We start from the raw sequence: 27,642 nt of genomic DNA, 5'->3' as shown, positions 1-27,642 counted from the left end.
TGTTGTCGCATAGGCTCTCATTATTCTAATGAGACTACTGGATTTTGAGCAGCAAGATCGTCCACAGTGTGGGAGACTGAGTCTGACCCATGGTGGGTGAGACCTGTCGCTCCAAATCAGAGTTTTGCTCCGGCTAATTAGCAGTGCCTCATCTCTCCCGAAAGGTAGAGATAATTGGGCAGCCGAGCGCATGACATATCATACTTCTCAGGGAAGTCGTGGTCACTCAGGTCACATCCGGTTCTCTCATTCACAATTCGGTCTCATATATAAATGACAATGAAAGCAGTATAAGTTTTAAAGACTGGCTTAATAAAACAACTGCATTTTAGATAGCAAAGCGTGAGCTGCAATAACCAGAACGACACAACATAATATTAAAATGGTGACGATGAGAGTGAAGCATAAGAATAATGCTATCATATTGCCACTAAAGTCAATGGACTATTTTCTTTCTGAATCATAATTTGAGCACGGCATGTTAAACTCTAATTCTGCCTTTCAGGTGCCCCGGGAGGACATCAACCCTCATACCTGAGCAAAGGCCTGTAGTCTGCATTAGCATCTGCAGCGAAGCATTCAGCATAAAGTTGTGGTTCCCTGGCTGGAATCTCCCTCTTAACGTGTAATGGGACTAGGAAGTGCTTTTATAATAACACAGCTAATGTTCCAAGAAAGTGTCCCTACGTAAGGATGTGTATTTTCTATGAATGTTGGAGACTAAACTTCTACCACGTTCACCGGCAATGTACCAAACTGTAGCCTTGACTGAAGCACAAAGTGATCAAGAATGTGTTTGAGAACACAGTGCTAGGCTAAGCAAAACAGTTTTAAACAAATTAAAACAAGAGCGTAAAACTGGTTATTGTAAAAATAATGCAATGCTGAATAAAATATATCTAGGTCAAGGTGCACAGGGGCCTGGTGTATTAAAATAACGTGCATGGAGCTATAACTAAAATGGATACACAACAGTGTGACTTGCAGATGTTCCGCGTTCTTTGAAGGTAAAATTTCAAACACTTCTTAATATCCAACGAGTGCAACGTTTTTTCTCCTACCGTCTGTAGGTTAGGAAAAAAGGTTTTCAAAATGACTGGTTCATTCAAATGGAAACTTGAGGGTACCTTCGGAATATATTTAGGATTCCTCCTAAGAATTACACCAGTAGTGGTGAACTGAAGAAAAGGCTCTTTGATGGTGAAGGCCTGTATGTCACTTACTCTTTTGGCTGAAGTAAGAGCCAGCAACAACGCCGTTTTCCATGAGATGAATTTCAGCTCTGCCCTGGTGATTGGCTCAAAAGGGGTTTCATGAGTTGTCCCAATACCATGTTTAGGGACCATAATGGTGGAGGTTTACGCACCGGTAGAAAAAGCTTGAAAAAGACCCCTAAGAAACTGTTTCACAATCCTGGTAGAATATAACAAGGCAGTGTTTTGAGATCGGCGGTATCTTGAATTTGCTGCCACGTGCACTCGGATGTACGAGTCTCCAGATTTTTCCAAGTGTAACAAATACGGAATACTTGCTCCAGAAACTAAGAGATAGGATGGATTCCTTCCGCAGCACACTGCACACCACACACAAAAACGCTTTCATTTCAGACTGTAAGTCTTATTGGTGGTGTCTGCCTTGGCCTTGGCTAGGATTGCCCTACATTCTGATGAGATGTCTAAAGTGGCGTATTTATTGAATTCAGGAACCAGGCCGACAAGTGTAGAGATGACGGATCCGGATGCCTGACCTGGCCCTGGTGCATGGTGCATGGTCAAAAGGGTTGGCGTCTGTCTGAGTAGCACATGTGGCTGTTCCGAGAACATGAGGAGTTCCGTGAACCACACCTGTCTGGGCCACCTGGGTGCTATTAGCAGAAGGCGACATCCTTCTGTCTTTATCTTGCTGATGACCCTTGGTATCAGTGGGATGGGAGGAAAAGCGTAGGCATAGACCTCTGACCATCTCATCAAAAACGCATTCCCCCCACAACCCTTTTTGGGGAAGCCAGCTTGCATAATAGGGGCATTTCTTGTTCTCGTATGTGGCAAACATATCGAAATTTTGTCTGCCCGATATCGGGAAGAGTTGGTCAAGAACCTCCTGGTCTAGTTCCCACTCGTGATACGGGATAATCATCCAGCTCAGAGTGTCTGCTAGGATGTTGGTCTGTCCTGGCGTGTGCTCTGCCCTCAGAGAAATGTTGTTTGCTATGACCTATTTCCAGGTGTTCTGAGCTTGTTGCGAGAGCTGTAGAGACCTTGTGCCACCCTGCTTGTTTAGATAAAACACGCCCGTGGTATTGTCCGTCTTGATCAAAACATCAGAGTTCTGAAGTCTTGGCAAAAAAGCTTTTAGAGCCAAATCTATTGCCTTGAGCTCTAGCTGGTTTATGTGGAGTTGCTTGTCCTTTCGAGTCCAGGACCCGCTTATTCATAAATCCTGAAGGTGGGCACCCCAACCCTTGAGGGACGCATCCATTGTCACTATGTAGCGAGGTACTTGGGAAGAAATGTGAGGCCGCTGGACAAGTTGGCCGGTGTCGCCCACCAAGACATGGCGGCCCGCATTGCCAGTGTGATGAGAATTTGGTTCTCGAAGTTACCCTGCACCTGAAGCCACTGAGCATCCAATTGCTCCTGTAGGGGTCACATACGTAGTCTGCAATTTGGGACCAGCGGAATGAATGACAAGATCATTCCAATTAATGACTTGTAAGTTCGAACTGAAACAAACCTTTTTGTCGAGAGCTTGTGGGCCAAGCTGTACAGCTTTTGTTTTATCTCCTGAGACAGGTATGCCTTGCTTCGGACAGTATCCAGTATTGCTCCCAAGAAATTCAGTTTCTGCATTGGGCGAAAGTGTGATTTTTGATAACTGATGGTAAGCCCAAGATCCTTGAACAACTGAAGGCAGGCAGTTGTGTGGTGTACCACCTGAGCTCTTCAGGATACCTTGATGAGCCAGTCGTCGAGATAGGGGAAAAACCTGCATGCCCAACTGGCGTAGGTGTGCTGCTACTGGAGCTAACATCTTTGTAAAAATTCTGGGGGCCGATTTCAAACCGAAGGGAAGGACACGAAACTGCAGATGCATACCAGCTACCATGAACCTGAGGAATTTGCGATGGTTTTGATGTACTGGGATGTGAAAATACACATCCTGGAGGTCTAGGGATGTCATGGGATTCAAGAGGTGCAAGATGTCCTGCAGCGTTACCATCCTGAATGGGTCCAGAATGGGGAGGCATTCTCCTGAAGGCTTCTTTACCAGAAAGAAGCGTGAATAGAATCCCCCGTTCCTGTGAAGAGTTGGGACCAGTTCTATTGCCCCTTTGCACAACGTCACATACACTTCCTTGAGGAGTTGCTTTAATCGTGGAGGCGGCAGACCTGACGGAGGGATATTTGGTGGTCTCTGAACGAACTCCAGAGTATGCCCCTTGGCCACTATATCCAGCACCCACCTGTCGGATGTTATGCTTAACCATAAAAAGAAGTGAGGAGTGATGCGACCCCCAATTCTCAAGCCCCGGGTAGTGTTGGAAGCTGGTATGACTGTTTGGTCATTGCTTTCTGCCCGTATCTCTTCCACGGGCAACAGATCTTCCTTTGCAGGGTGTCTATAAGCAGCGGTAGGTGACAACCGATAATGCTGCTGTTGCTGACTGTATTGTTGTCGGGGTCCTCCTGGAGAGGTCTGGTACTGCGGTCTATACTGTTGGAAACAACCCCGAAAGGAGTAACTTCCTCTACCCCTCGCACCTCGAAAAGGCTGTTTCCTGTTGGGCATGGATGGAGTCGCCGGCATCAATGGTGGAAACCTACGGTAATAATCTTTCAACGTACCCTGGAGGTCTGACACTAACGATCTAGGCATGGGAAAGGAAGCCGCCGTCTCAAATACGGGGTATGATGGATCCTGTTGGAGTGCAGCCGACGGATAGGTGGGCTGTTCCTGCCCTTCATCCTCCTCATCCAGGTCCTGGAATTTTACATGTAGATGCGACGGACTACTGGCTGCACCAAACATTCCCTCCTCCTGAGAATAAATGTAATCGTCATTATCTAGGAGATGCGGAGGAGGGTACAGCAACACCTTGCTTGGGGGAGGTATGCCTCAGAAGAATTGGAGATGTTTTTTTCCCCATGGTGATGAAAGAAAGAGGGAGGAATCTTGCAGAGTCCTGTTGCACCATGAAATCTCCTGAAGATGGTGCCGTTGACGGTTGCGCCGAGAAAACCTGATTTCTTCGTCAACAGTTCTCGCGATGACGATGTCCTTGTCGGTGGAGTTTGTCGTCGATGGTTCCCCTGTCGACGGTTCCCTTGTTGACGGTGCCGTAGTCGCTGGTGTGCTCGTTGACTGTACCTTCTTCGCCCTCGTCTGCAGGTGTTTTGTCGACGGGAGTGCCACCGTCGACGATGCCTTCTTATAGATCTTGGCGGTAATGATCACCGTCAATGAAAGTGGCGACGACGTAACGATCATCGGGGGGCAGCGCTGTAGTAAACGTCGACGTTCCCGTTGTCGCAGTGACTGTCGACAGGCCTTTTTTGGCAGCATCTGAGGAGAATCTTACCAGGTCCTTTTCCGGCGACAGGGACAGAGAGACACTTCTTGGGGGTGCCTTTTTTCCCACAGGTGTGGCATGCTCTGAGTGAACCTTTTTTGAGAGTCTTAAGTGGGTCTCTGATCCCGAGGTAGCACTCTCCTGGCGCCTATGTTTCTCCACAGGAATAGATTTCATCTTTTTAGCCACCTTTCTTGGAGTCTCTGTAGGCAGTTTGCCCTTCTCTCCAGGTATTTTTTAAAGAGTGAGAAGCGTGAGATGAGGCTTCACTCTCATCCGAAGACGGATTTTCGATGGCCTTCTGCTTTTGAAGCCACAGCAAAAGCCTACCCTCACAGTCCTTCAGGATTTTGTGACTGAAGGTGCAACAGATCTTACAGTCTCTCACCTTGTGATCTGGATGCATTTCTTGTGGGGATCATCAATATGCAGTCTTTTCTTCCCACAACTGCCACAGTCTCTGAAAAGTCCTTTCTTAGTCTGTTGCAACATATTGTCCACTGCAAAGCTGGGTTCTCTGAGAGAACATTTTCCTGTCAGAAGAATAAACTGAGCAGAGCTCAGGGAGACTCCCTTCACAAGACGTGCAGCAGAAAATCTGAGGGAAACAGCCTCTTTTGGGAGTATTCTAGAGGGTGTTGACGCCTGATTGGCTGTAGCTCAAGTTTGGTTCCTTTTTTATAAAAGAACATGGATAGGCTATAAAAGAACATGGATAGGCTATAAAAGTGCCTATTTGGGGCATTAAGGCCTAGTGTGTTACACTTACTGCTATATGTATTTGAAGTTACCATGAGACTCCCACTATGACGACAGGGTTGATTCAAGCATGTCAATCTATGAAAGATCCAATACTGGAGAAATCCAAGGGTAGAACTGGGGTCTTCTGGTAATCTCCTTTTGATGCACATATCACTGAGGGTGACACCCATGGACTATTAAAATTGGAGACTGTCCTGCTGTGATAGACTGGTTTCTGGAGGAAGAGTACAACAAAGGAGTAGGCACTTCAAAGACAGACACCCTAAATCACAATTGTGCCTGGAAATGGATTTTAAAAAGAAAAGCTGGTGACTCCCAAATTGTCAAGCTGAAGCTGTACATCTTTGTGGAGACACTCAGCAGGAGTTCTACCTATTGGACTAGGACTGGAGACTAAGGGTCCGCTAGTGTCCCATGCTGGGGGAGGTGACATGCCCCAGGAGAATCTAAAACGATTCCACGGAGCTCCATCTTCTGCCTTACACAAAAACAGTAAGCCCTATTAGGCAAAGGAGATTGCCTGAAAGGCACAAGGTCCAGTAGGGGTCCTTCTGAGAGGATCCTCGGAGCACAGCTTGAGATTCCAGTCTGTCAAGAACAGCATGCCACTAAGGTCATCTCCCCATGTGTGCTGTGTGAACTTATGCATGGTGGGGGCCATGGAGAGGACTGGACTGCCACACTTGGTGGTGATAGCCTGTATGAGTTATGTAACCCCACTGATGCCAGGAGGGGGCTGCTGCTGAAAGGAAGGATCACCAATCTGGTACCGTACTGTGACGAAGGGAGGGGTCACAGCCCTTGGTAATGCTGGGACCGAAAAGGGTTATCATCATCAATGCTGCTAAGAGATTCTCATATATTTGGAGAGGATCATAGAAAAACTAAGGACCACCATTCTGTGTTTGCGGTGAAGACCCCCTGCACATCAGAAGGGGTGTGGAGTCCAAGAAGGGAGCCATTACCCTAGGACTGCATGCAGCTGTAATTGTCAGCAGGTTGTGACCCGATGAGTTGGAACCAAATTTTGCCCAGAGATTCAGGACAGCCACTTCAGCAAGTGTGAGAAACACTGATACTGGGGGAAGTTGTTCAAACTGATGCAACAAGTCGTGGGGACATATGGACTTTTGCTAAAAGTTCCCATAGAACTTCTAACACTTGAACTCACAAGCAGAGCCTAGCTTGAATGTCACCATATGTCCACAGGCAAGGAAGTGAGACAGGGGCTTACACGGGTAATGCTATCAGGCCTACTTTAAGAAGACTGTGTATATTATTTGCATTGTATTGTACTCTACTGTTAGTAGATAAATACTCCTTTCTCCATAAAAGTATTTGACTTGACAATCACTTATTGGGGTTACTGGGTGTATTTCGGGTTGTGACTGTGCTTTCCTTACACCTACCGACTTCCCCAAAAGCCTGGGACTGCTCGATCCCTGCTATCACTGAGATACAGGTGTGGAAGGGGTACTTGGCTCAGTTGCTCAGATACCATAATAGGTTGGGTACATCTGAAGTAAAAGACCTCAAACCCACCGGTTGGACCCCAACAGTTTCTGCCTCTCCTATGGCCCCCTGAAAGGGGTTCTGACACACATGCACCTACTTACCATCGACTGGAATACACCCATGTGGTTACATCTATTTGAAAAAAGTGCAGTAATTTATGTCTGATGAAGGTGAGGGTGTCAGTAACAGCTAAGGGCAGGGGATCTATAGGCAGACTATTATAATGGCACTGGCATTAGCTAGACTTAGATCCACAGAAACTGATATTTTCCAGGAGAATCCAGGTACTTTGCCCACTTACCCATGCGGGAAGACAAAGCTTTGGCCTTCCTGGAAGCTGCAATCATCACAACAGAGTGGCCTGTAAAAAAAAGACCGGGCGACAAAGATAGGGTTGCAATTAAATACCTAATCTTTGCTGTGCATGGACTGGCTTCTCCTGATCTCCTGGCCCTCCATGAGAACATGTGGCACGATGAACGGTGCTGTCATTTGTGAGAAGCAGAAACTGAAAATGCTCTTATTAATTAGAACTTTTATAAAGCATAAGCCATACGCAACAGGTGATGGAATGCTCCACAAGTAAGTGATACAGTGGTACACAGTATCAACAATTATTAATATGGGTCAGGATAGAGGATGATATATGAAATATTGCAGCGTTTGGACATATACTTATAGATGCTGCACAAAAAAGATAACTGATTCAGAGTGAAGTCTACAGAGACAGGAACCTAGTAAACTAGTAGCAAGTGATTTGTGGAAATGGCACTGGAATAAGATATTTCTTGAATATCCCTTTTGAAATGCTGGGCCAGATCTCGGGGTAAACTGAATCCCAAATCTAGAAGGTTTTTGTGTAGAATCTGCTTTTTCAAAAGTGAACGTTGCAGGAGAAGGGTGTCAGAGATCCATTACTGACCTCTAGATATAGGAAGCCTTTGAGACAAGTAGTTTGGACTCTTCAAGCATAAGGCTTTGTCCCTGAAAGAAGCCAATTTGATCTTAGCATGACTCCACCGAGCAGCCACCAAAGGATGATGAGAACAGGAAGAGGTTTGGTCAGAAGACTTAATTGCAGACCCCCAACATGGCTACAGGGAGCAAGGCTGTCTTCAAAGGTATGAACTGTATCTTAATTATCCCAGAGAGTAAAGAGCTACCCTAGTCTAACCTGGTTATTTAAAGATAACTAGTGTCAAACCAAAGAAACATGAAAGGAGTAGGCTTGTCTTCAAGTACAGGTTACTAGATATGTTTTAGGATTGAATGCATGGCTTAAATTAAGTACAACTATATACTTTACTGGGTTTTCACTTTATCCAAAACCTTGACTTGCCTGGGGGTATTTCCAAAGGGTATTAAAAAAAAGATACTTGATAAATATGTTTGTATCTCAGTAGGCACCCTTATTTTAATTTTAATAAATTGGCCTGTGCATCTATGAGAAAATGACTCTGCAGGGTGAGGTTTGGAGTTGAATTGTCCATCCCTGTGCTTTTCAAAACATTTGAAATGGATACTTTGTGAACAGAGTGCTAGATTTATTTTACTATTTGCATCATCTTGAAGTTCATGGAGTCTACATTTCACAGCAGTTAATTTATGATTGGTTAAAAACAGAATTATAAAGTTAATTCAATTATAAGGTTGTCTGTATTAAAAAGAAAAAAGAAATCCCTGCAAGTCTATTCCAAATCAAATTTCAAAACCTCTGTAGAAGTGCTTTTAGTTGGGGTACAGTGGTTTGTGTAAGCAATGGTCTTCACAAAATATTTTTCTTTTTATACAGAAACAAGTCATTTCTCTTCTGAATCAACCTTGGCTATGCAGAGCAAAGGTTTTTGAAAATGGCCAAATTTGGCTTAATGTCCATTTTGATGCAGTTTAAGAAATTAATTAAAAAAAGATGGGCACATTCTTTTCTGGTAGCCAAGTTGCTGATGTCATCCACAAACATGAGGACCAGAAAGGATCTCCAACATGGTAACAACAGTTCACCGTATGATAAAGCACCTGCAGCTTTGAACGCGGTCCAACCTCTCAGCAAGTATTTACGTATTTTACAATTTCATCCTATAAAAGCTGGGAAACAATACAGGTTCTGGAGTGGCATTTAAAATAACAGCCGTAAAAAGATTTTTACTTCTGCTTGGTGGCTGAGCAAAATCGACAAACACTCAAACAAATGTGCTCTTTTGAAAGCATCATGTTGTAGAACTCTGGCAGTGACATGTTGAAATGCCTCCAGTGGATAAAACTGGAACACAAACCAGATGCAGAACGGGCACCTCATGGGAACAGCATGGTGGTGGATTTTTATGATAGCTCAGTGGCATTGTTGAACGCTGGGTTGTAGTTGTAGAGGCAACCAGCCACTTAGATAGCAAACTTAGGTTTGAAGATAGATCATGTAAGTACATTGTGTAGATCCTGTAATCAATTATGAAACAAGCATCACAGCGAAAACACTAACAGGAGTTAGGCGAGTAACAAGAAGAACTGAAGCATGATAAGAATACTTTTATTATATGTGTCTAGTAACTAATAAAAAAAGTCATTAATAAAAACAGTGCAAACTAAACAATGTACATGTTTATATAGTTGATAAGAACATTACAAACAACCAAAGGCACACCATATATAACAAATTATTCCTGAAAGTACAAGAATGTCCAGGGGATCAGAGAACATCACCACAGAAAAGTGCGGAGTTCTATCTTTCACTGTTGTGCTAGCACAAAATCATAGGAACCGTCAAGTGCAGACAGCTACAGTCGTTTTGGCTTAAAAAGAGTTAAATGGGAAAACATCCGATTGCCCAAAGACAGCTGTGATCACTCACTGGAACTTATCCCTCCTACCAATGGACAAGTATTATTAAAAGCTATGTTATCCAGAAGAATACAAAGCACTAGACTTAGAATGAGCAATACGTGGAGGCTTTGGTTTCAGTTTTCACGTTACTTAAAGAAGGGTAACTACCCATGTACATGGTCGCCTCATAATCAGCCCACTATTTGTTGGACGGATTTGGGATAAGGATGTTTTCCACTGACGTCTTTTGCCTCATCCGTACATTAGCTGGACATTTACTAAAGACAGAATTAATCACTCTACAAATAAACTGCTCCATCTGTCTGAAATTTATAGTGATAAATAAATATGAAAGGTGAAATAAGCATTTCTCAGCTTTAGATCACAATCAGACAAAAATGTCTACTACATACGATTGTAAATACTATTTCTCACACAATAACCAGCAAATCAATTGCATCAATTTGGCATCAACTAATAACAGAATTGTGTATTCCTGGCAACTCCATTCTCAGTCAAAACCTTTAGTTTTCCCATTTTTAACATGGGTTCCCAAGATATGTTCTTCCCATTATGAATCAGCCTCTTATTGTTATCTATAATTTTCTAAACAGAATGGTTGCAGTACAATACATTATAAGATAGAAGCTCCAACGTACAGTGCTTTTGAGGACATATGTGAGAAACAAGGGCATATATTTTTTTAAATTGCATATTTTCTTTGCACCTTATTTTTTCTCAAAATGTAGCAGTATTATATTCATGGGTCCGGTCTAGCTGTATCAGCCAAGTCCTCACTCACTATAATAGAAGTAGACTCCTTTTGTTCGTCACCATCTTCTCCTACTGGCTCTTACACTTAAAATTGCTTCAAAGCGGACTTCTATAAATGCTACTTACGAACCAGCTTTGATATGCTCCCTTTGTGTCTTCAGAAGTTCAAAATGTACTAATCCACATTTTACCGTTCATGCCTATGTCCATTCCTACTCTGTTATCCCTGCATCGCTGAGATTTGAAATTATAACAGAGGAGCTGAGTAGGAGCAAAGGAAGATAGGCCACAGTAATCAATGAAAGGGAGTTGGAACTATGGGACTGATTACAATAAACAGGCTCTGTCTAACACAGAGACCAGATATCTTGATATTGGATACCTGGCACCTGATCTGTTCACAAAAGAGAACGGTCATCATGTCAGATGGTGAAAAATGACCAACCATATTAAAAAAAATATTAAAAATATTTAAAATAAAAAAATAAAAAATAAAGAGTTGTCACATCAAAATAGCTTTTATCATAGGACTCAAAATAAACAAGGGCAGAAGTTCTACATAACAAGGTTCTGAAAAAGCCTTGAAGATTGAAAGACAACCACATACACCATCTGATCTACCTGAGCAGTTACATTCTCTTTAAAGTGGTGCAGTTGTGGTAAAGGGAGATCAAAAATATAGGATATACTAGTTCCTAGGAATAATGGCGTGCTATTTCAATATTTTCATCTTCAAAACATTTTGTAGCTAGTAACTACCATTATTCAACTTATTTTGATTTGATTGCCTTAGAGACTTTTAAAGATTCGAATTAAAAGCTGTCAGTATCTGGTACTGCCCACTCATGTCTGCTCTGTGACCTCAAACATAGACCTTCATTCTGAGTCAGACCAAACCCTCTGCACAAATTTCATTAGCATCAGCTATTTTAGAAGATGCATTAAATGTACACCTTTCCACGTTTCAGGCCATGGAATGGGGAATATTGTGCTTAACTGTACAAGTTTTCCTTCAATCTCGAGCATGCAAGTTTTTCTTCAGTTTCTGGTGTGCAAACTCAATAAGCGTACGGTTTGCCTTTGGGAACTTTAATGGTCAAAATTCTTGGGCTAAAAATGATCAAGGTGGCAATTTCTGCCTGAGATGGAATCCTGATTCAATCGCAAATAAAAGTTTGAGCACAATTTGGGACCTGTGGGTCACTAATCCGTTTATCAATTAGGAAGAATGGCCTCTAAAGATTAGTTTCTGCCTGCGCTCTAGTAAAATAGTGTTTCCAGATTAAAATTTTAAAAAGAAGCAACCATAGTCATAGTGAGTATGATAGTTTTCCTGAAATGGCAGATTTCTTTTAAAATCAGTATTATCACGGGTAAATGGTCTTTAATAAGATAGGATTTATTACCTAAAAATTACCATATATGAACATTTAGAGGCAAATAAATAAGTAAGGCAAAGAAACTGCACAGATCTCGTTTATCCTTCTATATTACAATCAATGCATTATTAATCTCTTGTGCTAATGAAAACTGGCAGTACATCTTTCAAGACCATAGCAACATCAAAAACACATTTTCTACACTTTTGTTGAAACAGTGAAGACTTCGTACACAGGATTTCTTCAAAGTGGTAAATTGGAACAAGACAAGGGTAAATAAAAATTCAAACCTGGGACATATGCTCCCAATTGTATCATGTACTTTAACATAGTTGTAAAATTAACTATTGTATCTATACATAATATACTTTTAAGGCTGATACAATTTTAAACCAAATTCTGATAACTTTAAAAAAAACTTTAAAAACAAAAGCTACATACGTAAAATATTTGAAAACTGTCACGCATAACGAAATCTAAAAATGTGTTTTAAAACATGTAAAAAAATATTTTCTTTGCTCAATGTACATGCAATCATCTACAATAGAGGACAGCCCTCTCACTACAACTCTTTGTAAGGAGAAGGCACAGCCCTCTCATTGCAGTGTTGAAGATGCTTAAGTAGAGGATTTCCTCCACTGACATACGGTTGTTTGTTACCAAGAGTAATGAGGTGAAAAAGGCTTGGGAAGGTGAGCAATTGCTCCCATTGCTAACCTCATTTAAAATCTTAAAATGTTATTATGTTACACTAGGGATGCATACCTGCTTCAGGAATAGCAAAACTAGAGTGCGGACATTTGAGTTCTTTAGAGATTGAGAGGAATACAAGTAAACAGTTTTTTTTAATTAAGGAAGAAATACATTCTGGCAAGTCGAATCCAAAGTGGATGGATACAGTGCACATGTTTAATTTACAAACATTACATGAAATAAAGTCTTTTCCAGTTAACATTATTTTCTCTCCTCTTTCCACGAAATTATGTTTTCCAAAGGTGAGTTGTACTTACGGCACTGAAGTTGGCAAAGTTTCCCTCATCACCAGCCTCCTTATTGGGAGCACTGGGGGCAAAAGGGTCAGAAAAAGGATCTGCTTCTGGTCCTTTGTGAGCACTGTTTTTCAAACTGAAAGACTGAAATGGATCATTCCGCTTTAACGAATTGGAGGATTCATATTTCTTGATCGAAGACCTTTTGCCTAAAGGTGGAGACAACCAATTAATGGAAGCATTCTCGAAAAATGCTCAATACATAATATTAAAGGGTGGCTCACAGTAGGAAGCTGGCTGGCTATGTAGTGTACCGAAATGTAGGGGTACACTATGCAGATAGTACAAACGACCCTTATTGATTTACTGTGGTAAAAAGTTACAATTCCAAAATCTCTCTTTTGTGGTAGTGTGGGCCAGCAGTTAGGCTTATCCGAGGGTAGTGCTAAGCATTTGTTGAACACACAGAGTCAGTAAATAAGACACACTCGAGAAGGAACTGAAGATCAAAGTTTAGAAAGTAGTTACTTTGTTTACAAGATGTTTCAACACCCAATTACTTCCAAGAAGATAAATACTGGTGCAATTTGTATTGATTTAACAAGTAAGTAACACTTGTACTCAAATGCACTTTTAAGCGATAAAGGTTCCAAAGTACTTTTGCCGCGAAGGGTTCCTTGCAAACAGTTCTCGGGGGTACTCTGTGGATTGCAAGGTGCTAGGTGTGCAAAGTCACAAGCAAGACCAGCGATAAAGTTTTACCTGCCCTGGGGCATCCACGTGCAGTGGTGCTAGTCGAGTGTCTTGAGCACTGCATAGGTGGGACGAGGAGGGAGCGGGGGACACCTAGAAAAAGTGCAATGGGGGACTTGGAGACAAATCTGGGAGCTCCCAACAGGGGGCTCGTCGGTTGGGGTCCTGGGAGCAAGAGAGCACTGTTGGATGTCGTGGACCTGGGCCAGTGGGCTCCGGTGCAGCGGGTCTTTGTCGTCGGTGATCCTGCGTCAAGGCGCACACGGTCCTTTGGGGGACCTGCAAGAAAATGGACACCACAATGCAGCTGAACAACTCTGGATGATGACCTCTGCAGTGCTGATGTCCCTCAACGTCTGGTCTTCGGATGAGATGTTAGAATTCAGATTGGACTTCAAAAGGTCTTGGTAGTTGCAAGGAGTCTGGTACCCCAGGTATTGGTGCAGAACGGATACAGTTAATCCTGATGTCTTATTACTTGGAGGGGGGATGGACTGGCCTCTTGGAGCACGGTGACCTTCTCCTGAACAGCTGCTGCATCGGTGGACCTGGTGGTCACCAGGACGGTGAGCCAGATGTTGCAGTTCATGCCTGCAGGAAGCAGGAAAGTGGCTCCTCCACTCCAAGAGAGATGCTGACAGGCTGGCAAAGTGCTGGGGAACTTCTGAGACTTTTGGTGTCCCCACAGCTAGATAACAAGTTGGGATGTCACGAGTGTCCGGACTCTAGCAGCTAGGTAGGCAGGGTTTTGCACCAAAGGTCCACCAGTCGTCCACGGTTCTCACTCCTTCGGCTCTTCTTTGTCCTCTTCTTTTTGGGTCAGATGAATCTGTTCTGGTGTCAGGGGGCCACCTACAAATTCTATTTAGGGGAGTGTAGAGTAGTAGCCATTGGGCTACTTACCCTTGGAGTGACTACACCCCCTATATGACCACTTCCTGTGGGAAGTGGGCATAACCCTGTCCCAGAATTTCCACCAAAATCAAGAAGATCAAGCCCTTCCTCGAGTGTCCATTTCAGGTAGCCACCATAGCAGTGTGGCTAGCCCAAAGGTGGAAGACGCCTACTGCCTAGCTCATTTTCCCACCTATCTGGTTGTCAAGTGGGCCTCAGGGCAGGGGGTGGCAACTCCCACGCCTGGGGGAAGCTGGGGGTCTCATACTAAAGGCAGCAGGATCTTTGAAGTCCCTGGCCCGGGTATTCAGATTCACTAGCCATCCTGTTGGAGTAGACAACACCTTCCACTGGAGCAGGCATTGGTTCTGGCCTCTGAAAATGCAGTCTCTCACCTCCATGAGGTCAGAAACATGTCTGTGGTGGCAGGCTGGTGGAGACCAGTCAGCCAGCACTCAGAGACTAGCTGATTTTCAGGGGCACCTGTAAGGTGCACTCTGGGTGCATGCCATAATAAATCCAAGGCTAGCTTCAGCCTGGATTTATTAAGACGAGGTGTTTGATACCAAACACCATAGGTTTCAGTGAAGCCATTATGTAGCTGAGGAACTCGTAATGACCAGTGTCAAGTACATCCCTTAGGATGGCTTCCCTGTTCACTTGCAATATCCAGTAATCAAAATGGACATCACAGAGTGCATGACCTAACCCTCCATATTATCTAAATGATTGTATATTAAACCAGAGGCGAGAGGGGGAAAAACAGACAAGCAGAAAAGCATTTTACTCTCTGTTCTTATTAGAAATGTTACGACTGAAGATATGAAGCTGTAGTTAAGACCGGTCATGTTCAGGTATTGGTATCTTCATAAGTTACATACTCCAGTTACTCTACCGAATTACACGTGTAGGAAGCTGGCTCTGTATATACTATACCCAAGTGAGGTATGGTGTGTACAGAGTCCAGGGGTTCCCCAGAGGTTTAACAGAGGCCAATGGTTTTTATATAACAAAAATATATCTTGTTACTTTATTACTAGAACCAAAAAAAAATTGTTACGGGTAAGTACAGCTGTCAATAGATATCAAGCATATGTATCAATTGTACTTTGTTTGGTTTTTGTAGCTGTAGGAGGCTGGCCTGGCTTATAGTGGGTACCTGATATTACTTACACCTTGTGCCAGGTCCAGTTATCCCTTATTAGTAGATTAGTAGTGTTCTAGCAGCTTAGGCTGCTAGAGGTAGCTATAGCAGAGCAGCTTAGGCTGAACTAGGAGACATGCAAAGCTCCTACTGTACCACTTATATCATACAGCACTATATCATAAGAATCACAATACTCAGAGTTACTAAAAATAAAGGTAGTTTATTTTAGTGACAATGTGCCAAAAGTATCTCAGAGGATATACTCCCTTAGGAGGTAAGTAAAATACACAAAATATACACACAAACCAAAATCAGGTAAGCAAACAGTTAGAAAAGTAGTGCAAACACTGTAGGATGCAATAGGCCTAGGGGCAACACAAACCATATACTAAGAAAGTGGAATGCAAACCACTTAGGGACCCCAGGCCTAGTGTAGTGTGTAGAGGGTCGATGGGAGTGTAAGAAAACACTAAGGGTGTCCAAGATACCCCACCCCAAGACCCTGAAAAGCAGGAGTAAAGTTACCCTACTTCCCCAGAAACACACTAAAGTCGTGATAGTAGATTCTGCAAAGTGGGAGGATGGAGGGTTGGATTTCGATGCTCCCAATCGAGGTACCAGTGATATGGTGATGCACCCACTGCATTGTCCTCAGTTCATGGGGGCATGGCGGGAACAATCCTTAATGCTTCTCTGCGAAATATGGGTTATACGACTTATCAGTTCTTGGGCGGTGGCCCGATCCTCCCAGCCCCTTCTAGCACAGGGTTGCTGCAAAACTACCAAGCAAGGCACTGGCCCGCAGAGTAGCCCATACACAAGTGACCCCCTTGTGGCATATCTGTATTTTGCAGATAGTGTTATACTCTGGCTTCAGCCCTTGTTATCCAGCAGTATCTTCCACGGCGGCCCCACCTGGTATACACTGTTACTGCAACAAGGCCACGCAAGCTTTACTCTTCCCACACAGCACTCCGCTCACAGCTATTTTAACAGCAGCCCTCTCCTGGCATATGTTGTTGACTTGAATCTATACACGGGCAATGACCTGACTGGTGCAGCATCTGTGTCCTTTCAATGGGAGACCACTCGACAGGGCTCTCCATTGGTCCTCGCTCCCTTCAACGCTCTCTTCTTCCTCACAGGGCGAAGGTGAACTAATGAATAGGGCAAAGCTTTGCCCATGCAATTGTGCACACTGAGAGTTACTGACTGCACCCCACCTCAGTGTGTTTACTGCTTAAGGCCCAACAGGCCCCAGCACTTTAGTGGTGACAAAGAGGTGCCGGCCCCACTGAACCCACATGGTAAACCACGCCTGCTGCAGAGCCTTCCCCCAGGCACTCATCAACAGGGTCTGTGTAAGCCCACCCCCCATGCCACATCTACGTTCATACGACCCACAGCATGAAGTGCACACCAACCTTCAGCTCCTCCCCAGGAAACAGTTGCTGCACCACCTGGTGCCACCATGCCCTGCACCCCATTCAAGCACCTGGCCCATGCAACCTCCTTCACAACCGGCACTAAGGATTTCGCATTACCTTGGCCAGGTCCCACACACTAGTGGTAGTTGCAGCCATTACCCAAGATGAGCGTCAACTATCAAGATGATGCACAGGCGATGCCAGAACAGCAAGTGCCGCTCCCACTTCTACCTCGTCTAATGCTGGCTCACACCATTGGAGATGCAATCGACCCGTTGCCATCCTTCAGCGAACTCAGCGACCATACCATGGCAGCCCCACACTGGCATACGTGGGTCACCCGTCTGAACAACTACTTCAAGGCCACTAAACAGACTGATGGAGATACAAAACATTTCCTGCTGCTGTAATACACAGGGAAGGATTGTTTAAGCTGTTCCACAATCTCTCTGACACTGGCACAGGCAATGATTACGACAAAGCTATTTTTGCTCTCAATGCCTACTATTACCCCAATTACAGATTTTGAGAGGTTCAAGCTTCATCAGGCTCGACAGCAGCAAGGAAAATCCATTGATCTCTTCTACGTTTTCTTCTAAGAACTCGCTAGTACCTGTACAGAGGACGATCCACAGAAGGAGGTGAGGGCCCAAATCATCCAAGGGTGTCAGTCTGTTGCCCTGGGGTGATAACATACTTTGCCGGCCCAACATGCACTGGACGAAATCCTGATGCTTGCACACTCCCATGAAGTGTCCAAGGATCAGGCAGACCAGATCGAAATGGCATTCCATAGGATCTCCGCTACCCCGGAACCTGCACTGAAGCCCATCAAAACAGAAACAGCCCAGGCCATCTCTAAAAGCCCACCTGCTCGCCAGCAACCACCCAAACTGATTAACTCTGTGACTACTGCAGGTTCCCCACACACCTGATCGCTGAATGCCCAGACTATGGCAAAACCTGCTCTGCATGTCAACACCCCAACCACTTTGCCAATGTTTGCCATGGTGGGCGCTGAGCCATGACTACAAGTGCATGTGGCAACGTCAAGCACCAAGGTGTAAGGGCAGTGACGCAAGAACACACACCCACTCCTGGAGGGAGTGGTCACTACCTCAACCCTCTGTGATGCTTCAACTTAAAACGATGACAAGGCCTTCCGGTTCTCATGCACCCCTGAACCAGGAAAACCCTTGCAACGAGCGCAAGCAACCAGTCTTATACTCATCCGATACACACCTCAGTCACAGCCTTGACTGACACAGGCACATCAGTCAAAGACACCGGTGGTAAGAATTTACAGGCTTTACATCAGAGTCCTACATTGCTGCCCACCACTGCCAGCATCTTTGCGTCTGGGAGTTCATACTCCATCCATCAGACCGGAGTCTTCACCTGCTCCATATCTCATGGCACCCACGTCTGCCCCATAAAATTCTTAGTTACCTCCACTAACTCAAACACTCCTCAGCTGCAACACTGCAGAGCACCTACAGCTCATCCAGTTCACTGCTGCCATCAGGACCTCTCCAGTGACATTGACTCCCTGCTCCTTGATTTTCCACCCATCTTCACTGGCTTGGGCCACCTGAAGGGACAGCCAATATCTCTCTACATTGACCCCACAATCTGCATTGTCACACTAAGACATCAGAGAGCCCATTCCACCTTCGCCTGCTACTGAGGGGGAGCTGCAAAAGCTGGAAGATGCCGGAGTCATAGAAAAGGTGTCAGGTACCACACCGTGGGTGTTTCCCAGAATAGTCGCAAACAAGCCCAAGCAAACCGGATGCATCCGCATACGATCAACATGTGCCTTCCCAGCAGGGACATACAAATGGAGTGTCAAATCTCCCCCACAATCAATGACCTAATCGCCGATATTAATGACCCCAAGTGGTTCTCAAAACTTGATCTAAACTCAAGATACCATCAGCTTGAGCTGCACAAGGACAGCAGATATGGAACAACATTTTCCACTCAAGTCTACCTCCACTACTACCGCGCACTCAACTGTTAGATATCACCTGTAGTGGAGATTTTCCAGAATGCCATTTGTGAAGTCCTCGTAGAAGTTGTCAGTATCAGTGACGCCATCCTAATCCACGGCCCCACCATTGAAAGCTGTCGCTGCCACCTCCACGCAGCACTCAAGAGAATTGCCTCAGCCGGCACCACTCTCAGTCACAGAAAATGCCAGTTCTTCCACCTAGAAATGGAGTTCTTCGGGTAAATATTCTCCAACACCAGCATCAAAGTCGACCGAGCCATGTGCATCGACATTTATGAGGCAGCCACACAACCATCCCCTACTGCTGAAGTCCTTGGCCTCACAACATACTGTGGAGATTCATACCCAACCTGGCGACATTAGCCGGCCCTCTACGATACCTCATCAAAACGTCCACCCCTGGGCATAGAGAAAGGTGGAAGACAACGCGTTCCAGGCCATTAAGAAGGCTCCGCTCCAAGACAGAGTAGTAAAAGTTACTTACCTTCGGTAACAATATATCTGGTAGTGGCATATTCTAGTTACAAATTCTGTAACTTTGAATTTCCCCAGGCGTCAGTCTGGATCCAGAGATTTTTCTTCGAGTCGATCGACTCCACGGGTGTCATTTGCGTTGTGGTCACCGTGATGACGTTGCAGTCATATATAGGCACCACCTTGGTGCACGGACGTCAGTTTCTTTTCACAACTTTCCACGCAAGTAGCACAGAGCCATGAAGAACACTGAGAATGGTGCACCAAAACTAGGGCCCTTAAAGGGAAGTTCCTGTCCCTAGAAATCAGTTCGCAGTGCGGAGGATGGGCGGGTTGGTAAGGAATCTGCAACTAGAATATGTCTCTACCAGTTATATCGTTACCGAGGGTAAGTAACTTGTACATCTGAAAGAGACTTCTAGTTGCAGATTCCTTACCTTTTAATAGATACCCGAGCAATACCATCCCCAGTGGTGGGCTGCAAACCAAGATCACACCAAGAAGTCCTGCAGGACCGAACGGCCAAAGTAGCCGTCTCTGCGGACCTAACTGTCCAGGCAGTAGTGTCTGGTAAAAGTGTGTAGAGATGCCCACGTTGCTGCCTGGCAGATGTCCAGGACTGGAATGCCCTGTGCTAACACTGTGGTAGCAGCAGTAGCTCTGGTGGAATGAGCACGCAAACCTTCAGGGGGTTACTTCTTAGCCAGAGCATAGCACATTTTGATGCATAAGAGCACCCATCGTGAAATGGTCCTCTTCAGCACCACCTTCCCCTTCTTTGCACCCACTTATTCCACAAAGAATTGATCGTCCACCCGAAGTCTTTGGTACAATCAAGGTAGAACACCAATGCTCTTTTTGGATCCAGGCGGTGGAGTGTCATCCTCATGTGAGGGATGTGGGGGTGCATAAAAGGTAGGCAAAGTGATGGACTGCCCGAAATGCAAGGTTGTCACTACTTTCGGTAGAAAAGAAGCCCTTGTGCGTAGTACCACTTTGTCAGGGTGTATTGCCAGGAAAGGTGGTTTAAAATGAAGGAGCGTGGAGCTCACTTACTCTGTGGGTAGAGGTGATGGCAACTAAGAAGACAGTTTTGATGGTTACGAGCCGTAAAGGACAGTTGTGAAGCGGCTCGAATGGGGCACACATAAGGTATGTTAAGACTAGGTTCAGATCCCATTGGGGCATGATGAATGGGATAGGAAGAAAAAGATGTGTGAGGCCTTTAAGAAACCTCCCAACAATGGGAGATTTTAATAAAGAAGGTTGATCTGGCAACCTCAAGAAAGCAGAAATAGCAGAGATATATCCCTTAAGGGTGCCCAGGGTAGAGCCTTGTTGGGTAAGGGAAAGACTAAAGAGAAGAACTTGAGAGAGAGGAGCAGATAGTGGATCAACAGATCTGTCGATGCACCATGCCACAAAATTCTTCCAACAACAAGCGTATACATTTTTGGTTGAGGGATGCCTGGCTGCTAAGATGACATTACAGACTTCGGGTGGCAGGTCAAAAGTCATCAACTGTCGCCGCTCGATCGCCATGCAAGGAGGCGGAGGGTGGACAGGTTCAGGTGGATGACACTCCCCTTGCTGCTGCGACAGAAGATTCTTCCGAAGAGGCAGTCTGATGGGAGGAGCTATGCCATGCTCAAGAGCTCAGGATACCAGACTCTTCATGCTCAGTCTGGAGCCACCAGGACTACTCGGGCCCGGTCTTGCCTGATCTTCTTCAGAACTCTGGGCAGAAGTGGTATGGGTGGAAAAGCGTACAGGAGGCCTGAGTTCCACTTGAGATGAAGTGTGCCGAATGAATGCTGCTTTGGAAACTCCAACGCGCAAAACAGATGACATTGCGCGTTCTCTACAGAGGCGAACAAGTCTAACCAAGGTTCTCCCCACTGAAGGAAAACACCTTGCACTCCGGATGGAGATGCCATTTGTGATCGACCACGCATCGTCGTCTGAATTAGTCTGCCCTGGCCTTCAGGGAGCCCACCAAGTCTTGAACCACCAGGGAAATGCCCTGATGTTCCAGCGAAGTCCAGAGGCAAAGAGCCTCTTGACAAAGGGTCCACGACCCCACTCTGCCTTGTTTGCTGTAGTACAACATGGTGGTGATGTATGTGAACACCTGCACTGCTTTACCTTTGAGAGAGGGAAGAAATGCTTTTAATGCTAGTCGAATCGCTCGGACCTCAAGAAGGTTGATATGGAGCCCGGTTTCCACCAGAGGCCTCTGATCTCCACCTCTCCCAAGTGGCCGCCCCATCCCAGGAGTGACGCATCTGTCACCACTGTAAGATCTGTTTGGGGAAAGGAGAGGGATCTGCCTTTGATTCAATCCTGATTTCTTAACCACCACTGCAGGTCTCTCGCAGTTCCTTCCGAGATCTGGACCTTGTCGGAGAGATTCCCCTGATACTGCGCCCACTGGAACTTCGGGTCCCACTGCAGAGCCCGCATATGCCATCTGGCCTTTTGAAGTAGCAGGATGCAGGAGGCCATGAGGCCCAGCAGCCTCAATCATTCTCACCAAAATCTAGGATAGAGGCTGAAACATCGGTATCATTGCCTGAATATCATGGACTCGCTTTTCGGGAGGATACGCCCGAAACTGCACTGTATCCAGGACAGCTCCAATGAAAAGGAGCATCTGAGAAGGAGTCAGGTGTGACTTGGCATGTTGATAGTGAACCCCGGCGACTGCAAGAGGTTCGCTGCAGTATGGAGGTGGGAGACTACTGTCTGGGGCGAGTTTGCCTTCAACAGCTGTAGGAAGTTGGCTCTGTATATACTATTTCAAAGTAAGAAATAGCGTCCACAGAGTCCAAGAGTTCCTGTTAGAGGTAAGAGAGTGGCAAAATTAGATAATTCTAATGCCCTATTATGTGGTAGTGTGGTCGAGCAGTAGGCTTATCAGAGGGTAGTGTTAAGCATTTGTTGTACACACTCAGGCAATAAAGGAGGAACACACACTCAAAGACTTACTCCAGGCCAATAGGTTTTTATATTGAAAAATATATTTCCTTAGTTTATTTTAAGAACCACAGGTTCAAGATTTACATTAAACGCTTTAAATGTAAGGTACTTCACTTAGATATGTTAGGAACTTTGAATAAAAGCAATATCATATACAGTCTTTGTTAAAATGGCAATAAGCTATTTTTAAAGGGGACACTGTGCAAAAATCTACAGTTCCTGGCGGAGGTAAGTAGAGGTTAGATTAGGAGGTAAGTAAAACACTTACAAGTCTCAGTTCTGGGGCATAGGCAGCCCACCGTTGGAGGTTCAAGACAACCCCAAAGTTACCACACCTGCAGCTCAGGGCCGGTCAGGTGCAGAGGTCCCCAAAACACATAGGCGCCTAAGGAGAACAGGGGTGCTCCGGTTCCAGTCTGCCAGCAGGTAAGTACCTGCGTCCTCGGGGGGCAGACCAGGGGGGTTATGTAGAGCACAGGAGGGGGGGGGGGGGGGAGAAGAACACAAGTAGGCACATAAAACACACCCTCAGCGGCACAGGGGCGACCAGGTGCAGTGTGCAAAGCAGGCGTCGGGTTTCAGGTAGGAAACAATGGAGGGACCCGGGGGTCACTCTAGCGGTGCAGGCAGGCACAGGGGGTCTTCTCTGGACACCCACCACCTGGGCTAGGGAGAGGGTCGTCTGGAGGGGTCACTCCTGCATTGAAGTTTGGTTCCTTCAGGTCCTGGGGGCTGCGGTGCAGTGTTGGTTCCAGGCGTCAAGTCCCTTGTTACAGGCAGTTGCGGTCAGGGGGAGCCTCTGGATTCTCTCTGCAGGTGTCGCTGTGGAGGCTCGGGGGGGGGTCGTCTCTGGTTACTCATGGGCTTGCAGTTGCCTGGGAGTCCTCCCTGAGGTGTTTGTTCTCTGGATCTCGAGCCGGGAGCGTCGGGTGCAGAGTGCGAAGTCTCACGCTTCCGGCAGGAAACGTGCAGTCTTTGAAAGTGGCTTCTTTGTTGCAAAGAAGTAGCTGGTTTTCAACAGGGCCGCTGTTCACTGGAGTTTCTTGGTCCTTTAGACAAGGGCAGTCCTCTGAGGCTTCAGAGGTTGCTGGTCCCTGTCGGACGCGTCGCTGGAGCAGGTTTTCGAAGTTGGAGACAGGCCGGTAGGGCTGGGGCCAAAGCAGTTGTCGTCTTCCTCCTTCTCTGCAGGCTTGTAGGTCAGCAGTCCTTCTTGTTTCTTCAGGTTGCAGGAATCTGATTTCCTGGGATCTGGGGAGCCCCTAAATACTAAAATTTAGGGGTGCCTTTAGGTCTGGGAGGGCAGTAGCCAATGGCTACTGTCCTTGAGGGTGGCTACACCCTCTTTGTGCCTCCTTCCTGTGGGGAGAGCACATCCCTAATCCTATTGGGGGAATCCTCCAAACTCAAGAGGGAGGATTTCTAAAGGTAGGGGTCACCTCAGCTCAGGACACCTTAGGGGCTGGTGGGTGACTCCTCCTTGTTTTTCTCATGATCTCCCCTGGACTTGCCGCCAAAAGTGGGGGCTGTGTCCAAGGGGGGGGGGGGGGGGCATCTCCAATAGCTGGAGTGCCCTGGGGCATTGTAACACGAAGCTTGAGCCTTGGAGGCTCACTGCTAGGTGTTACAGTTCCTTCAGGGGGGAGGTGTTCAGCATCTCCACCCAGTGCAGGCTTTGTTTCTGGCCTCAGAGAGCACAAAGGCTCTCACCCCAGGGGGGGGGGGGCAGAAACTCATCCCTCTGTGGCAGGCTGGCACAGACCAGTCAGTCCTGCACTGAAGGATTGGGTAAAATACAGGGGGCATCTCTAAGATGCCCTCTGTGCGCATTTTTTTAATAAATCCAACACTGGCATCAGTGTGGGTTTATTATTTTGAGAAGTTTGACACCAAACTTCCCAGTATTCAGTGTAGCCATTACGAAACTGTGGAATTTGTTTTTGACAAACTCCCAGACCATATACTCAATATGGCCACACTGTACTTACAATGTCTAAGAATAGACTTAGACACTGTAGGGGCATATTGCTCATGCAGCTATGCCCTCACCTGTGGTACAGTGCACCCTGCCTTAGGGCTGTAAGGCCTGCTAGAGGGGTGACTTACCTATGCCAAAGGCAGCATTTTGTGTGCATGGCATCCTGAGGGGGATGCCATGTTGACTTTGCCTTTTTCTCCCCACCAACACATACAATCTACAATGGCAGTGTGCATGTGTTAGGTGAGGGGTCCCTTAGGGTGGCACAACATGTGCTACAGCCCTTATGGACCTTCCTTGGTACCAGTGGTACAGGGGACCTATGTGTGTGCCAGGGATGTGCCAAATGTGGAACAATGGTACATTTTTAAGTGAAAGAACACTGGTGCTGGGGCCTGGTTAACAGGGTCCCAGCACACGTCTCAGTCAAGTCAGCATCAATATCAGGCAAAAAGTGGGGGGCAACTGCAACAGGTAGCCATTTTCCTACAAATAGGGTTCCTCCCTGTGGCATATGCACACAATGGCACAACCCAACACTGGAAGTCACAGGCGAGCTAATAAATAGGAAGAAACCCCAGCCTGCATGCACAGTGTGCGCACGGAGAGTTACTGACCGCAACCAGCCCCAGTGTGTTTATTTAGACACCGTGGGGGCCCGCATAAGGTCTGACAGGCCCCAGTAATAGAGGCCTCTGAGGTTTAAGTTGGGGTTCTGCTTCTTCTGAAGTACATACTTCTCTTCCTCTTGAAAGGTCATATGTCACAGCAGGAGAGACTCCAAAATTGATAGTCCCACAACACAGGCCATTGGAGAAACTTCAGGTCACGCCTGAGTGTCAGCCACAGTGATATGTTGTAGGAAAGTACCCTCTTTGTTGGCATGGTTACCCCCATTTTTTGCTTTTTGTCAGTGTGACTGTTCAGTGGGATCCTGCTAATCCGGACCCCAGTGATTATGCTTTTCCCCTTCTAACTTGGTAACTTGTACCATTTTCCTTCCACATTTGGCATAATGGTGCCCCCATGTAAGTCCCTAGTATATGGTACACAGGTACCCAGGGCATTGGGGTACCAGGAGATCTCCATGGGCTGTAGCATGTATTATCCAACCCATGAGTAGCCCAGGCGAAGTGTTCTGCAGGCCTGCCATTGCAGCCTGTGTGAAAGGGTGCATGCACCCTTTTTCACCACAGGTCAATGCACCAGGTCACTGTAAGTCACTCCTATGGCAGGCCCTCCTAGCACAGAGGGCAGGCTGCAAGTACTTGTCTGTGAGACTAGTGTGCACTAGCAGAGGTGCCCCCACGAACTCCAGTGCCATTTTCATGGACATCGTGAGTGTGGGGACGCCATTTTATGAGTGTACTGAACATAGGTCACTACCTATGTCCAGCTACATAATGGTAACTCCGAACCTAGGAATGTTTGGTATCAAACATGTCGGAATCATACCCCAATACTGTTGTCAGTATTAAAAGTATAATTCCATGCCCTCTGGGGGCTCCTTAGAGGACCCCCAGCATTGCTCCTACCAGTCTTTCAGGGTTTTCCAGGCAGACCAAGCCTCTGCCACTCCTCAGACAGGTTTCTGCCCCCCCACTGATTGAACAGCTCAAGCCCAGGAAGGCAGAACAAAGGATTTCCTTTGGGAAATAGGTGTCATATGGCTTGGGAGGGATAGCCTCTCCAAGCTACTGATAGGCTTTGAATGGCACATTTGGCGTCCTTTGTGCATAAACCAGTCTACACCGGTTTAGGGACCTCCAGTCCCTGCTCTGGCACGAAACTGTCCATCACCGTTCCAGGGGTGGTGCCCAGAGCTCATCCAGAGCTCTGGGTTCTGCTATCTTGAATCCACCATTGGCAGGGGCTTCTGGGAGCATCTGAGTGGCCAGGCAGGTGAAGTGAGAGCCCCCTCCTAATAGGTGCTCACCTGGCTAAGTGACAATTCTCCCTGTGAGGGCTAGGTAGGGTCTCTCTCTTGGGTGGGTCCTCAGAATCGGCTTGCAAGATTCCAGCAGGACTCCTCTGCAACCTTACTTCGACTTCTAGCCACTGGAACCGCAACTGGACCCTCCAGGAACCAACAATGTACATCCACGAAGATGACTTCTTGCAACATTGTTTCCACAGCTCCTTCCAGCTTCTGCAACATTTCCCCGGCTGTGCATCCTCGGAGGGCGGCAAGTCTTCAGCCTGCACAAGAAGGAAGAAGGAATCTCCCTTGGAGTGAAGGAGTACCTCTCCTGCATCCGCAGACACCTACAGCAATGATGACTAGCTGCATGGATCTACTCTCATCCTGAGCTGCGTGGATCTTGCATCATGGGTGGTGGTCCGGAGTAATCCTCTTGGTCCTCTCTGCCAGCTGTCCAAATTTGGTGGAGGTAAGCCCTTGCCTTCCCATGCAGGACAGTACCCCTGTGCACCGCATCTCTTGCAGCTGCCAAGGCTTGTTTGTATCTCCTCAAAGGGATCATCAGGCTACGTGTAGCTCCAGCCCTCAGCACCCCTTCCTGCGACGCACAGCTCTCTGCGTGGTTCTCCTGCAGCATGAGAACCTTCTCCAGACGCACTGTGCGGGTTCTTCTGTGACTTCTGTGTCCCGATCCTGTGGGTGCTGCCTTCACTCCTCTGGGCTCTCTGTGTTGCTGAGGGTCCCCTGTGACTTCCCCTCCTGTGCTGAGACCTCCTGGGCCTTGCTGGATCCCAAAAGCTCCCCTTTCCACCAACCGCGACATTTGGTGGAATTCCTGCACCAACACCCGACTGCAATTCTTCCAGCGTGGGGCATTGTCTGCATTTATCAGGAACTCTTTACCGACTCCAGGGCTGCAGGGCTGACGTTTTTCACATCTCTGTCGACCAACTAATACATCCACAGCTGGGTGGGTAGTAGCTCCTACTTCTCCAGGACTCTTCTGTGACGTCTGGACTTGGTGCCCTTCTTCCACAGGTCTTCCACTTCAGGAAACCACCGCTGGTTTCTTGGAGTCTTGTCTGGGTGTTGCATTTTCTTCCGTTTGGGGAAAATACGCTAACTTACTCCCTTTTCTCCTGGTCGCTAGGGTGCACTGTGGTACTTACCTTTGAGTTTTTCTAATACCCCCAGCTCCCCTCTACACATTGCACTTACCTAGGTGGAGGTCCTGTGTTCGTATTTCATTTTT

General features: G+C 46.4%; 1 protein-coding gene across 1 annotated transcript in view; it reads right to left on the bottom strand.

The window, feature by feature from the left end:
- The window catches only part of EPS15 (epidermal growth factor receptor pathway substrate 15), a 792,619-nt gene that overhangs the window by 31,528 nt on the left and 733,449 nt on the right, over window positions 1–27,642 (bottom strand). Inside the window, exon 24 of the mRNA XM_069232684.1 lies at window positions 12,828–13,015. Within this exon, the coding sequence (XP_069088785.1) occupies window positions 12,828–13,015 (188 nt within the window). The remainder of the gene's footprint in view (window positions 1–12,827; window positions 13,016–27,642) is intronic.

Source organism: Pleurodeles waltl, chromosome 4_2 (assembly GCF_031143425.1).
Source record: "Pleurodeles waltl isolate 20211129_DDA chromosome 4_2, aPleWal1.hap1.20221129, whole genome shotgun sequence".
Lineage (NCBI taxonomy): Eukaryota > Metazoa > Chordata > Amphibia > Caudata > Salamandridae > Pleurodeles > Pleurodeles waltl.
Note: the sequence above shows the minus strand (reverse complement) of the source record. Positions and strands in the feature narration are given on the sequence as shown.